This window comes from Argopecten irradians, chromosome 2 (genome assembly GCF_041381155.1).
Source record: "Argopecten irradians isolate NY chromosome 2, Ai_NY, whole genome shotgun sequence".
Lineage (NCBI taxonomy): Eukaryota > Metazoa > Mollusca > Bivalvia > Pectinida > Pectinidae > Argopecten > Argopecten irradians.
In genome coordinates, this window is record NC_091135.1 from 60,979,120 (window position 1) to 60,995,878 (window position 16,759).

At 33.0% G+C, this 16,759-nt stretch overlaps 1 protein-coding gene across 1 annotated transcript in view; it reads right to left on the reverse strand.

The window, feature by feature from the left end:
- LOC138316145 (calcium-transporting ATPase type 2C member 1-like) overlaps positions 1-16,759 on the reverse strand; it is a 73,905-nt gene that overhangs the window by 35,789 nt on the left and 21,357 nt on the right. The window contains exons 11-12 of the mRNA XM_069257669.1: positions 5,816-5,913; positions 193-378 (exon numbers count right to left, since the gene is read on the reverse strand). Of these exons, the coding sequence (XP_069113770.1) occupies positions 193-378; positions 5,816-5,913 (284 nt within the window). The remainder of the gene's footprint in view (positions 1-192; positions 379-5,815; positions 5,914-16,759) is intronic.

A 16,759-nucleotide genomic window follows, 5' to 3' on the forward strand; every position in this document is an offset into this window, starting at 1 on the left:
AGCGCAATATGCACAACTAGGGCCCTAGGGGAACCTACATATGGAATTTGAGAATGAAAATGAATGAGAATGAGAAGAAAAAAATTGAAATATTGCATATGTTCATCTTGGTCCTTTGGACCAGGTGAGCTAATAATGTATAATATTTTTTTCACATTTAGTGACAATCAGTATAAATGAGTCCAGTTTTACCTTCCATGCACAAGCTATGAGAGCTCCCTCTGTAGGTTGGCCATGAAGTCCGTCAGCACAGATATCAGCATCATTACATATACAGCCAACCTCAATGACCTTGACCAAGGACGGATGAGAGTTATCCCTCACTTCCTGTCTCTGACATGTCACCTCCCCCGACGCATTGTAACCAACACCCGTCACCTTACAAAATCAAGACGTTCACCATTGATACATCAAACAATGCTAGTATGTTCAGATAAGTGTGTACAGTGTATTGTAGTATGTTTAGATAAGTGTGTACAGGTATTGTAGTATGTTTAGATAAGTGTACAGGTATTGTAGTATGTTTAGATAAGTGTGTACAGGTATTGTAGTATGTTTAGATAAGTGTGTACAGGTACAGTCGAGACTGTCTGAGCGACCCTCTGTATGTAGCGACTCCCTGTCTTATGTGACCTTACTCGAGACCCCCCAACGTATTTTGCTATATAATGGGTCTGTTTTCAGCGACTCCCTGTCTTACGTGACAAGCGACCATGTTTTTATAACCCAAACATCATAAAAAGTCTGTCTTGAGTGACTTTTCATTCGCCTGAGGACATAATTATGATCGATAAAGAGGTGTGAACATCAAACTAAACATCGACTGTAGACTACGATAAGAGTACATTACTGTGTAACCAGTTTTGACGGATCATGGAAGATCGTTTTTTTTCCACAAAATTTTGCCTTAAACTATTAAAAAGGCTAGATGTCATTCAGATATCTCTCAATACTAATCAATGGTAAATATTGACAATTAATAACGGACACATTAAATAAATTGGCATGTTTTATTTTGCCTACCGTATCATCCTATGGCTTGGCGTGGGTGACTCTCTTCTTGTTTTGTACATGACATTTACGATCAAACATAATTTCGTTCTTTGATATGAGTAAACAGTCATTATAACTGCCATCCCATAGTTAGAAACCCTATATTTTCTTCAAAAGTATCTCATAACACCAAAAAGTCTTCTAAAAACAAATGCACACGACTTGGGCTTCTGTAATGACCGCCATTTGGTAGCAGTGTACAGTAGATTTGTAAAATTCAGCAAAATAAAGCCCAGGTTTTAAAATGGTACCTCTACTGTACAGAAGTAATGTTTTTTAATTTACACAACATCTGCAATTGTTTTGCAATGGTTGTGTTCTGACAAGTGTGATTTTTGTATTTTTTTTCAAGCCTGAAAAACCATGACACACAAACATTTTTTTAATTGCAAAAAAATGAGATTTTTAACCCTAAATTGCACCCCCTCCAGATTTTTTTTTTCTTGAACAAAGTTTAAAACCAAGCATCAATGTATGTCTGCTTGTAATTTATAACTAGATCTAAATGATTTTTAATTTTAAAAAAATTAAATAATTTTTCATTTTTTTTTTATTATTATTCTTTTTCATTTATTTTTTAAAAAATCAGGTAATTGATATATTTATAATAAAGAATAAATTTACAGACAATTGAAGACAGATTTTTGTACAGTGATATTGCGGATGAACTTGGACTGTCTTAAGTGACTCCCTGTCTTATGTGACTTTTTTGTGATGGTCCCTTGGAAAGTCACATAAGACAGTCTCGACTGTATTGTAGTATGTTTAGATAAGTGTGTACAGGTATTGTAGTATGTTTAGATAAGTGTGTACAGGTATTGTAGTATGTTTAGATAAGTGTGTACAGGTATTGTAGTATGTTAAGATAAGTGTGTACAGTGTTATGCAGTATGTTTAGATAAGTGTGTACAGTGTAATGTAGTATGTTTAGATAAGTGTGTAGAGTGTAATGTAGTATGTTTAGATAAGTGTGTACAGTGTATTGTAGTATGTTTAGATAAGTGTGTACAGTGTAATGTAGTATGTTTAGATTAGTGTGTACAGGTATTGTAGTATGTTTAGATAAGTGTGTACAGTGTATTGTAGTATGTTTAGATAAGTGTGTAGAGTGTAATGTAGTATGTTTAGATAAGTGTGTACAGTGTAATGTAGTATGTTTAGATAAGTGTGTACAGTGTAATGTAGTATGTTTAGATAAGTGTGTACAGTGTAGTGTAGTATGTTTAGATAAGTGTGTACAGGTATTGTAGTATGTTTAGATAAGTGTGTACAGTGTAATGTAGTATGTTTAGATAAGTGTGTAGAGTGTAATGTAGTATGTTTAGATAAGTGTGTAGAGTGTAATGTAGTATGTTTAGATAAGTGTGTACAGTGTAATGTAGTATGTTTAGATAAGTGTGTACAGTGTAATGTAGTATGTTTAGATAAGTGTGTACAGTGTAATGTAGTATGTTTAGATAAGTGTGTACAGTGTATTGTAGTAGTATGTTTAGATAAGTGTGTACAGTGTATTGTAGTATGTTTAGATAAGTGTGTACAGGTATTGTAGTATGTTTAGATAAGTGTGTACAGTGTAATGTAGTATGTTTAGATAAGTGTGTAGAGTGTAATGTAGTATGTTTAGATAAGTGTGTAGAGTGTAATGTAGTATGTTTAGATAAGTGTGTACAGTGTAATGTAGTATGTTTAAATAAGTGTGTACAGTGTAATGTAGTATGTTTAGATAAGTGTGTACAGTGTAATGTAGTATGTTTAGATAAGTGTGTACAGTGTATTGTAGTATGTTTAGATAAGTGTGTACAGTGTAATGTAGTATGTTTAGATAAGTGTGCACAGTGTAATGTAGTATGTTTAGATAAGTGTGTACAGTGTATTGTAGTATGTTTAGATAAGTGTGTACAGTGTATTGTAGTATGTTTAGATAAGTGTGTACAGTGTATTGTAGTATGTTTAGATAAGTGTGTACAGTGTAATGTAGTATGTTTAGATAAGTGTGTACAGTGTAATGTAGTATGTTTAGATAAGTGTGTACAGGTATTGTAGTATGTTTAGATAAGTGTGTACAGTGTATTGTAGTATGTTTAGATAAGTGTGTACAGGTATTGTAGTATGTTTAGATAAGTGTGTACAGTGTATTTAAGGATTAAAGTCTCTTTCTGGTGGTTCTATCGAAGGATAAAGTTGAGTAGGGTATCGATATTTGGAATGGACCGCGAAGCGAAAGAGACTTTAATCCTTATATTTACAGTCTTAACTATTATTTTCATAGCTCAAAATGTACCCTTAATAGTGTTTATGGCATTTATATGACTAAAATTGAATTATATCGTTTGGTTCCGACAGGCATTTCGAACAGCCACTCGAAGTGACGGAAATTCCCGCCAATTTATCAATGAACATACAAATAAAATGAGTTCCGTCTGATGAAGCATATATCTGGGGTTTTACCGGTATGAAACTATAAATCGTTTTATTTATCTGTTGTTAAAAACACCATGATGCAAAGCACTTAGGTTTAATCTTTTACTTCGTATGATTACACACGCTTACACAATTCATAACGTGGCAGGATATTTAACGTAGTTGTGACGCGGCTTCCGATTCAAACCGCCTGTGTCAAGGAGGTGTGACAAACAGAGAGTTTGTTCAATTTTGTGATCACTTGAGTTCTACTGAATCAGTTCACGTTTGGAATTACTTGAATATACGAGTGTTTACATAGTTCCATGTCATTATTTCCGGAATTTGGAGATTTTCAAATGTATCGGACGTCGTTTCGAGGAATATGTACAAACACAGGTAGGCCCACTAAGTGCTGTACAGTACTGTAAACGTTTACCGCTCTCAAAATGTTAGATTATATTTATATTGTTGTTTCAAACACTTCAATAAATATTAGAGATATCTATTACAAGTATTGTAAAGCTACAATTGTAGGATTCCGTTTCAATATTTCGAAACACCCAAACGGACATTGTGTATGTAGGCCTAAGGCATACTCTCGCCGATTCACAGTAGATAACGTACAGGACTTGCCTGTCCCCCGAGGTGAACAAAAATGCATTGTCGTGCTAGGTCGTTTTGGTTAAACTTATGCAACTCAAAGACTGATGTTGTCCTGACATATCTTCTCCATTTGCGTACAACCAAAGATCATAAAAATACAAATAGAATGTAGATCTACATGTTGTAGCGAACAACACAGACTCACCGACACACAATATGTAAACATTAATATTGCGACGTCATTGGAATGTGCAAAACTGTACATTGTACAACATTGTTTATTTATCATACGCACGGAAGCATTGCATAAAGAGGTACGGTAGTAACATAAACAATGTAGCTTTTCTACATTTTGTATTTACACACGTACATGTATATATGTGTTCAAACCTACTTGATACATGTACATGTTCATCGAACGTACGTTCGGTACTGAAAACACCAAAAGTTTATGATTTGGACCATCGTAAATTCATCCGCGCGGCTCCAAATTGCGCGTGATATACTCAATTTATCGAGAAATAAAGTTGAGTAGCCTTTGGTTGAAATCAACAGGGTTTATACTATCAATTCACCACTGACTGTAAATATTGTAGTATGTTTAGATAAGTGTGTACAGTGTATTGTAGTATGTTTAGATAAGTGTGTACAGTGTATTGTAGTATGTTTAGATAAGTGTGTACAGGTATTGTAGTATGTTTAGATAAGTGTGTACAGTGTAATGTAGTATGTTTAGATAAGTGTGTACAGTGTAATATAGTATGTTTAGATAAGTGTGTACAGTGTAATGTAGTATGTTTAGATAAGTGTGTACAGGTATTGTAGTATGTTTAGATAAGTGTGTACAGTGTAATGTAGTATGTTTAGATAAGTGTGTACAGTGTAATGTAGTATGTTTAGATAAGTGTGTACAGGTATTGTAGTATGTTTAAATAAGTGTGTACAGGTATTGTAGTATGTTTAGATAAGTGTGTACAGGTATTTGTAGTATGTTTAGATAAGTGTGTACAGTGTATTGTAGTATGTTTAGATAAGTGTGTACAGTGTAATATAGTATGTTTAGATAAGTGTGTACAGTGTATTGTAGTATGTTTAGATAAGTGTGTACAGTGTATTGTAGTATGTTTAGATAAGTGTGTAGAGTCTAATGTAGTATGTTTAGATAAGTGTGTACAGTGTAATGTAGTATGTTTAGATAAGTGTGTAGAGTCTAATGTAGTATGTTTAGATAAGTGTATACAGGTATTGTAGTATGTTTAGATAAGTGTGTACAGTGTAATGTAGTATGTTTAGATAAGTGTGTACAGTGTAATGTAGTATGTTTAGATAAGTGTGTACAGTGTATTGTAGTATGTTTAGATAAGTGTGTACAGTGTAATGTAGTATGTTTAGATAAGTGTGTACAGTGTAATGTAGTATGTTTAGATAAGTGTGTACAGTGTAATGTAGTATGTTTAGATAAGTGTGTACAGTGTATTGTAGTATGTTTAGATAAGTGTGTACAGTGTATTGTAGTATGTTTAGATAAGTGTGTACAGTGTATTGTAGTATGTTTAGATAAGCGTGTACAGGTATTTTAGTATGTTTAGATAAGTGTGTACAGTGTATTGTAGACACTGTCCATAAACTTATGGTTTTTTATTTGTTTAATAAAATTTTGCAAAGATGAGCCCTTGCAAGTTCTTTCAATGTAAAGGAGGTGATTTACATAAATAATATCAGATACCTTATTATCATTTGTTTAGAGTGTACTTGCCTCAGCTATCAGTCCATCTGAGGAACATATCTGGGTGACCGTCATTTCATTCTTAGTTAACGTTCCAGTCTTGTCTGAACAGACAACACTTGTACAGCCTGAAACAAAATGAACCATCAAAATGATGTTTAATATAACATAAACATCTGTGGTGGTAAGCTTTTGAAACAGTCAAGAAAACTGTGGTAAAATTAGGGTAACCAACACACTCACCCTATCCAAACAGATACATTGTGTAAGGCTGAAATGATCACCTGTCCAGTACAATCATATATATCACCAGAACTAACTTCTACTACATACTTAATCTCTAAATTCAATAGTTTAGAGATAATAATTTGTACTTGATTACACAATTTGTTCTTGTACCTGATCAGTTTGTTTACATAAAATTTGCCTTTGTTTTCATTGGTATAGCAGGGCTTTTTTTCAACACGATTTGGGGCCGAAAATTGGCCCCATTCCCCATGGCAAAACCTCTAAATTTTTCCAAATTCAAGCCTTAAATTTTCCAAAATCAAAATTTCTTTCAAAACTATCCAAAAATATTACATGAGCTTAGTTGGTTAAGATTTTAAATATTGTCCAATTACACAAGTAAAGTATGTAGTATATACATATATCGTATGAAATGTCGCCGTGAGTGGTGGTCACTACCTGTAGTGCTAGTCCATTGTCATATCAAAAGATCGCTCAAAGTCACTTTTCCCTGGAGTTGGAACCACTAAAGTTACATACACCAACAGAATATGATCTTCTTAAGTCCTCATATCAACAGTTGAAGTTAATACTTCCAAATAACGAGAAGATATAGAAAAATATCGGAGCGTTGTTTTCTCTGACCACTACAGGTGTGTGTCACGTGACCCTTGTGTAATTGGACAATATCACTTCTACTAATATGGATTCACGCTACAAGAAACATTCACTGTCCAAAAGTACTGACACTAGTGTTGCGGAAAAACTAGAACAGTTATCCGTAAAGCTTGAAAATTCAATTACGAAGGAGTATATGGACAGCATAGTTTCAAAACTTAAAGATGACATTCAGACTGAGATTCAAAGACAGAATGAGGAACTTGTGAATAGCCCTTTTATATTTAGATACCATACCGTAGTATTGACTAGAATTACGTCTATATATGCAAAGTGTATATATATGGAACAGACTAGATTCAATATATATTTTGTGTTCATTTTTTCAAATATACTGTCCCATGTTATTCAATTTTGAACAGATGAAAATATGCATTTTCTCTCGATCCGGAAAAATAGCTGAGAACTTATTTTGCTCCCCCCCCCCTCCTTCCCCTCCTTCCCTCCCCCACCCAATCGGAACACATCAACTTATACCAATGTAGTATGAAAAAGACGAGGTTACCCGAATGCCCCCACCCTCGCCCCAGTCTCGCAACTTCCTGTTACTATAACTAGGCTCTATGTCTAACATAGTGGCTACAGATAGCGTGGAACTTATCTATTAACTTTTTATGTGCCATTTATTTTTTGAGGGATTACTACCTTATTTTTTTTTCTCATTCCGGAAAAAATCGCGTTTTTTTTACCACCCCCCCCTCCCCCTCCATAACCCCACCTAATTGGAGCACATTGCCAACACTTATGCTAACATACGAAAACGACGAAATAGCCCGATTACATATCACCTCCTCGAGCTCGCTCGTCCCAGTTACTCGACTTCCGGTTATTGTATTTTTTTTTCGTCTGGTAGAGATTGCATGAGAATTATTCAAATGATGATCTTTTTTATGTGCGCTTGCATTGAAGCTTAATGTTTCAAGTAGACCTACAATGTACTTATGTATATATATTGTCATCGATAGGCTATATGCATTAGTATTCTACACGTGTTTTTACTGTAATATCAGTAGAGTATACGCACGTGTATGTCTGTTAAACTATAAGCATTTAACAGTAATTTATAAATTTCTTTACAGTAAGTAAAACCGGAAACATATACATGTTCCTGGTAAAGCTATTAGTGTACAGTATCTTGTTTCTGTAAGGTTACGTAAATCTTCCGAATATTGTCTTCATTCATAGTAGTATAGATATACATATATATTTCTAATACTATTTAACAGTTGAGACATAAGTCAGACAATAGTATTTTTTTTTTTTTTAATTTAAGAGAATAATATATCAATATGTCATTTTGGATCAATGATGAAAGCTAATAATTTTCAAAATGTGACGTTTTTTTTTCACATTATATGTAATGTAGAATTCTATTTATAACGTTTACAGGACATCGCATTTTCCGGAAAATGATATGGGCAGGCGCATGCCTTCAGAGTGTAGTGTTGTTTGTTTACTTCCGGTTTTCGCTGTGTTTGGTGGTCACTGCTACATTGTTTTAGACCTATGTTTATGTCATTTAAATGCTATCTAGTTCTCTATTTTCTTAGAATTTAATTCAATTTTGACCAGATGAAAAATATGACATTTTCTTTCGATCCGGAAAAATAGGCTGGAGAATATATTTGCTCCCCCCCTCTCTTCCCTCCTTACCTCCTCCCACCCAATACGGAACACATCAACTGTATACCAATAGTAGTATGGAAAAAGACGAGGTTACCCTCAGCAATGCCCCCACCCTCGCATTATTCCCCTACCCAGACTCCGCCAACTTCCTGTGTCTCATATACTAGCGGCTCTATTGCTCTGAACATCATGTGTGCCCCAGAGGGGACTACACGATACCGTTAGAACACCTTTCGATCTATTAATCATTTTTAATGTGGCCATTTATTTTTATGAAAGTGCGTCATTACTACACGCGCATAGCGCTTATTTTATTTTTCTTCTTCTATCGTCCCCAGGCAACAATATCTGTCAGTATTTGTTAGTTCCAGCCGTCGCACCCACCCCCCTCCCTACCAGTAACCCATACCCTCTATTTGGCAGCACCATTAGCCACGATACTTTAATGTTTAACATAAAAGCCAAAACGAGCGCTAAACTAGCCCGATATTAACGCAATATCACACCATCCTCGAGAACCTCGCCTCGAACCCCACGTTACTTCGACATTCCCGGTTAATATGTATTTTTTTTTCAGTCTGGTCACACGATGCAATTGCATGAGACACATTAATTCAAATCGACTGATCTTTTTTTTATGTGCGACCTTGTCATTCGAAGCTTACTGTATTCTACAGATATGACCTACAAATGGTAATCATTAATGTATATAATATTTCCAGTCAGACACGATAGTCATAAATGCCATTAGTATCTGCAACACGTGTTTTATTACAGTCGTAATATCAGTAATGTGTATACGCACGTGGTACGCATCTCGTTTATACAACGAGCTAAGCATTTAACAGTAATTCTAATATATAAATTTCTTTACAGTATGTAAAATCGGAAACAAATACATGTTTCCTGGTAAAGCTATATAGTTGCTAACAGCTATTCTTGTTTTCTGTAAGGTTACCGTTAAATCTTCCAGAAAATTGCTCTTCATTCATAGTAGTAATAGATATACATATAACTTTCTAATACTATTTTTAACAGTTGAGTACATAAGTCATGACAATACAGTATTATTTTTTTTTATATAATTTAAGAAGGAATAATATATCAATATGTCTCATTGCGAGGAGATCAATGAATGAATCAGCTAATCAATTTTCAAAATTGTGAGGGAGAGTCGGTTATTTTTTTTCACATTATATGTAATGTAAGAGAATTCCTATTCTTATAACTTTACAGGACATCGCATTTTTCCGGAAAATGATTCTATGGGCAAGGCGCATGCCTTCAGAGTTGTAGTGTTTGTTTGTTTACTTCCGGTTTTCGCTGTGTTTAGGTGGTCACTGCTACATTGTTTTATGACCTATGTTTATGTCATTTAAATGCTATCTTAGTTCTCTATTTTTTCTTCTCTATTCTTTCTACCTATTTACATTCTTTCAATATCACAGAGAAATAACTCGTCGCTGTCAGGTAAGCAGTAATCACTATACAAAATAATACATGGAAGAAGTTAAAATTCTGAGTGCTAACTGTCAGGGGTTGGGCAATAAAAAAAAAAGAAAAGACGTGTTCACATATTTAAGAAGTATGAATTTTAATATCTATATTGCCTACAAGATACGCATTTTACTACAGAAATGGAAACTATGATAAGGTCGGAATGGGGACATACCTGTTATTTCAGCTCGTTTAGCTCAAACTCAAGAGGGGTAGCAGTTTTGTTCAATAACAATTTTGAGGTCAAGATTTTAAAGGAGAAAAGGGACCTGGATGGAAATCTTATTGTTTTAGATGTGTCGACAAATGAAAAACGTTTTACACTGATAAAATTTTGTATGGTCCAAATTCAGATACCCCATCATTTTATAGTAAACTACTAGAGGTTGCACAGGATTTTGGAAATGATGCTTTTATAATTTGTGGAGATTTTAATTTAGTCTTAGACCCTGGTCTAGATTGTTCCAATTATATGCATGTAAATAACCCTAGGGCAAAGAGAAAAGATTTTTGAAATAATAAATGAGCTTGGTTTGACTGACATTTATAGAAATAAACATCCAGATTGTAAAAGGTTTACTTGGAGAAGAACAAGGCCAGTAAAATAGGCTAGACTAGACTATTTTTTTAATTTCAGAGAATCTTATTTTTAGTATAAGAAAAACAAATATTGATCCAGGATATCGATCTGATCATTTCTATGCCATACATAACTTTAAGTTTTAATGAATTTAGAAAAGGTAAAGGACTATGGAAGTTTAATAATTCCCTATTACATGATTTAGAATATCTTAATTTAATAAATAAACACATAATAGATATTAAAACTCAGTATTGCTTTACCTATTTATAATCTGGCGAATTTTAACTCAAATTTCAGATGATAATATTCAATTTTCAATAGATGATCAACTTTTTTTTACTAAAACACTTTTATTTGAGATCAGGGGGAAAACCTATTTCATACCATCTTTTAAGAAAAAGCAAAGAACAAACCAGGAATTGTCATTAAGGAAAACTCATTAAAGAATTGGAAGATCAGGAAAATGTTAATTTAGAAGAATTAGCAAAAGCACAGAAAGAACTAGAATCCCTCAGAAAACATAATCTTAAAGGAAGTATACTAAGGTCAAAAGTAAAATGGGTCGAAGAGGGGGAGAAACCATCTAAGTATTTTTTTAAATTTGGAAAACAGGAACTTTGTCACTAAAATTATACCAGTAATTGAAAAAGATGATGGAGAGATTATAACAGATCAAGATGAAATTTTAACTGAAGTTAAGCAGTTCTATGAAAATCTATATTCAGAAGAATTAGAATTACATGATACTAACCTAAATGAATATCTTGATTATGATAGTATACCAAAACTGAATTTATCTGAATCCAACATTTTAGAGGGCAATATAATCAGATGGCTTCACTGTACTGTAGAATTTTTAAAATGTTTTTGGAAACAGCTTGGTCATTTTGTAGTCAGGTCGATTCAACATGGGTTTAATACTAACAAACTTTCAGTAACACAAAGGCAGGGAATCATAACTTGTTTACCTAAGGGAGATAAGCCAAGACAGTATATTAAAAATTGGAGACCAATTTCACTCTTGAATACCATATATAAAATTGCATCAGGCACTATTGCTAATAGAATTAGAAAATTTTTAGACACAAATTTTTGGGGAGAACACAAGAATTAGATATATTATTATGCATTATGCAGATGTGAAAATGATATTCCAGGTATGTTGTTAAATGTGGATTTTGAAAAAGTGTTTGATTCGGTCAGTTGGAATTTTATTGATAATGTACTTAACTTCTTTAACTTCGGAAATGACATACGAAAATGGGTAATGTTTTTCAAAATGGTTCTAATTCAACTGTTAACCAGGGGGGAAACTTGTCTCCATTTTTTCTTATCAATCGAGGATGTCGCCAAGGTGATCCTATCTCCCAATACTTGTTTATTCTCTGTGCTGAAGTTTTAGGAATTAGAATAAGAAATAATGTAAACATTAAGGGTATTAACATTGATGACACTCCTATATTACTATCCCAATATGCTGATGATACATCAGTTATATTAGATGGGGGGTCAAGACAATCATTAAGGGAAACATTGAAAGAAGTTATTTGGAAAAAAATATAAAAGCACTTAACTCAGAAATATATAAATTCCTTTGGAACAGTAAAGTAGAATAAGGTTTAAGAGAGATATTATTATAAAGGAATACAGTGAAGGCGGTCTTAGAATGATAGACATATACTCTTTTATCAGGGCTCTCAAGTTAACATGGATCAGAAGATTATACACAAAGTCAAGTAAATGGCAAGTGATTCTAGAAACCAATATTAACACAAACATTGTGGCTAATTGTGGAGTAGGATATGTTGAAGAATGTGAATCTAAATGTAACAATCAATTTTGGAAAAGATGTTTTTAATTCTTGGAATTGTTTTATTAAGAAACAAGCACAGTTAAATGGTCATGATATATCGGGCATTTTGAAAACACCCATTTGGTATAATAAGGATATAATAATAAATAGGAAAATGGTATTTTATAAAAACTGGTACAAGAACAATGTTATTTTTCTTAATGACCTTTTGAAATGTCCATACTCGTTAAGTTTTTACAATTTTCATGAATTTACCAGAAAAATTTAATGTTAATACTAACTTTGTAACTTACCAGGGAATTATAAATTCGTGTGTAGAGAGTACTTATCTCACAAACAGTTTGATAATTTTCAATCTGATAATCCATTTATATCAAATAATTTAGAAATTTTTATTCATAAAAAGGGATCAAAAGAATTCTACCACATACTTTGTCAAAAATAACAATTTAAAGGAAAAAATGGGAACAATTTTTGAAATTAATGAGGAAACTTGGAAGCAAATATACTTGACCCCTTTCCGAGCTACTTCAAGCTCAAAACTTCAATGGCTACAATACAGAATAAATCAACATATCCTCACAACAAACTCATACGTATTTAAAATTGGCTTATCTGAAAATCCACATTGCTTTTTCCTGTAAGACAGAAATAAAAAACAATAACACACATATTTTGGGAATGCAGAGAAGTGCAATTATTTTTTTGAAAATTTTGAATTTTTGTTAGATTTATTATTTATTCCTTTTTCTTTCAATAAAAAGACTATCATTTTTGGTATACCCAACAATAGAAACATATATTACAAAACTGACAACCTAATTTTACTCATTTTGAAAACAATACATTTATAGATCTAGATGTCTACAACAAAACCTATCAATAACATCATTAAAAATCTATTATAAAGGAAAAACTATGACTATTCAGCTAAAATACATTAGTATTGGCAAAGGAAATAAATGTGAAGAAGAATTCAATCAAGATTGGAAAAAAAATGGATTAAGCTTATAGAAATCACACCCAATCTCTGACAGCACGACTTGAAAGACAATGAAAATAATACATCTGATAATTTTAAAATATTAACCAATAATTCTGCGGAACTGCATAACCTCCAGCGAATATATACCCCATACTACTCTCTCTCTACCTCTCTCTCTCTCTCTCTCTCTCTCTCTCTCTCTCTCTATCTCTATCTCTCTTTCTTCCTATTGTACATGTATGTATTTTTGTATAATTTGTAAGTGTGTGTGAATGTTTTGGCTATGTGTGTATAGGATAAAAAAAGAATTGACCAAATTGAGTATGTATAAGTTTGTATATCCTGTAAGTGTTTGAGTGTGTGTGTAAGGGAATGGGGGTGATAGTGTGTGTGTTTGTGTCTGTGTGAGTAAGATAAAAAAAAAAAGAGAATAAGATTGAGTAGAATGCATGAGAAGGATGGTGTTGATAGAGGAATAAGCTAAGAATAAGGATAACTGATAACTGTAATAAATACAATAATAATTTATGATATGATAATTCATATTGAAATGTGTTTGTTTACTAAGTAAGGATGAGGAAATGTATTATGTTTGTATTGAGAATATGTTTGGAAAAATAAAAAAGTTAAAAAAAGTTACAAAAAAAAAAAGATTTTAAATATTTGTGAATTGGCTTCAGAAAAAGTACATAAATACATTGGAAATTAAAAAAATTCTTTATTCGTTATGCTTTATTTCATATTTCATAAATTTTGTCCCAAATCCTGGTTTTATCGCCACATTTTTCCCAAATTCAAAGCCATAGGCCCCATTCCCAAAGCAGTGAGAAAAAGCCCTGTATGGCCATTACCGGTAGTTCATTTTTAGATGCTCCATTGGTGTACTATTTTTCATTTACTGGCTCCATAAATCTGTGTTACACAGGGCCATTGGGAACAAATCCATCCATTTATTTGTTGATGATTTATTGCCATAACTATGATCCCATCATATTGTGTGATTGTATTTACAAAGATTTCTTGCCAAACACACTCAGAGTGTTGCTATGATGTGACAATGTGTTTCAGACTTGCATTGCAACACTACATTTGATTGGTTCCTGAAGTATTGTAGCACATGAGACATTCAAAAGACCCACAGAATATACGATATTGATATTAATTACATTGTTTTTGGTAAGATGATAATAATAACAAACAATTCCCTAAAACTACTTCTGTCACAAATACAGAGATGTTGGGGACTTGTAAACTGGTGATGTTGAAGTAGCTGTGGACAGTAATGATGCAATCGTAGTCACCATTTCTATGATTTCTAAGAGGGTCACAGTGGCCAAGTGGTTAAGTATGTCTCAACATCTTTGACTGAGTTTGAATCCAATAAGGAGATGCCCACCTTAGTTAGTTTTCCTGACTAATGATAAAACCTTACCCCACCCTGGTTTTTTGACTAATGATCCCACCTTAACTTTTTTTTACTTTTTTGACTAATGATCCCACCTTTTTATGACTAATGATTCCACCACTTTTTTTTGACTAATGATCCCACCTTTTTTTGACTAATGACCACTCTTTTATGACTAATGGACACACATTTTTTGGACTAATGACCCACCTTTTTGACTAATGATTCACCTTTTTTGACTAATGATGATCTCACCTTATTATGACTAATGATCTCACCTTTTTTATGACTAATGATCACCACCCTTTTTTGTACTAATGATCTCACCTTTTTATGACTAATGATTCCCACCCTTTTTTGACTAATGATCTCACCTGATAAATGATCCCACCCTTTTTTGACTAATGACTCACCTTTTCTCACCTTTTTTTGACTAATGATCTCACCTTTTTCGACTAATGATCCCACCTTTTTTGACTAATGATTCACCCTCACCTTTTTTGACTAATGATCTCACACCTTTTTATGACTAATGAATGACTAATGATCACCCTTTTTAATGACTAATGATCTCACCTTTTATGACTAATGATTTCACCTTTTTTGACTAATGATCCCACCCTTTTTTGACTAATGATCCCACCCTTTTTTGACTAATGATCTCACCTTTTTTATGACTAATGATCGTTCTCACCTTTTTATGACTAATGATCTCACCTTTTTTGACTAATGATCTCACCTTTTTTGACTAATGATCCCACCCTTTTTTTGACTAATGATCCCACCTTTTTTGACTAATGATGACTAATGATCTCACCTTTTTTTAATGATCACTTTTTTGAATAATGATAACCTTTTTTGATGACCTCGATCTTTTTTGACTTCTCATCTTTTCTCCCCTTTTATGACTAATGATTTCACCTTTTTTGACTAATGATCTCACCTTTTTTGACTAATGATCCCACCTTTTTTGACTAATGATCCCACCCTTTTTATGACTAATGATTTCACCTTTTTATGACTAATGATCTCACCTTTTTGACTAATGATCTCACCTTTTTGACTAATGATCCTCAACCTTTTTTGACTAAATGATCTCACCTTTTTATGACTAATGATCTCACCTTTTCTCACCTTTTTCAACTAATGATCCCACCTTTTTTGACTAATGATCCCATCTCACCTTTTTTGACAAATGATCCCACCTTTTTTGACTAATGACTAATGATCTCACCTTTTTTATGACTAATGATTTCACCTTTTTATGACTAATGATCTCACCTTTTTTGACTAATGATCTCACCTTTTTTGACTAATGACCTCGATCTCACCTTTTTATGACTAATGATTTCACCTTTTTATGACTAATGAAATCTCACCTTTTTTTACTAATGATCTCACCTTTTTTGACTAAATAGATCTCGAACTCACCTTTTTATGACTAAATGATCCCACCCTTTTTTTGACTAATGATCCCACCTTTTTTGACTAATGACCTCGATCTCACCTTTTTATGACTAATGATCTCACCTTTTTATGACTAATGATCTCACCTTTTTATGACTAATGATCTCACCTTTTTTGACTAATGATCCCACCCTTTTTTGACTAATGATCCCACCCTTTTTTGACTAATGATCTCACCTTTTTATGACTAATGATTTCACCTTTTTTGACTAATGATCTCACCTTTTTTGACTAATGATCCCACCCTTTTTTGACTAATGACCTCACCTTTTCTCACCTTTTTCGACTAATGATCTCACCTTTTTCGACTAATGATCTCACCTTTTTGACTAATGATCTCACCTTTTTCACCTTTTTTCGACTAATGATCTCACCTTTTTTGACTGATGATCCCACCCTTTTTCGACTAATGATCTCACCTTTTTTGACTAATGATCCCACCCTTTTTTGACTAATGATCTCACCTTTTTTGACTAATGATCTCACCTTTTTTGACTAATGATCTCACCTTTTTTGACTAATGATCTCACCTTTTTATGACTAAACCTGATCTCACCTTTTTTGACTAATGATCTCGATCCCCTTTTTTGACTAATGATTTCACCTTTTTTGACTAATGATCTCACCTTTTTTGACTAATGATCTCACCTTTTTTGACTAATGATCCCACCTTTTTTGACTAATGATCCCAC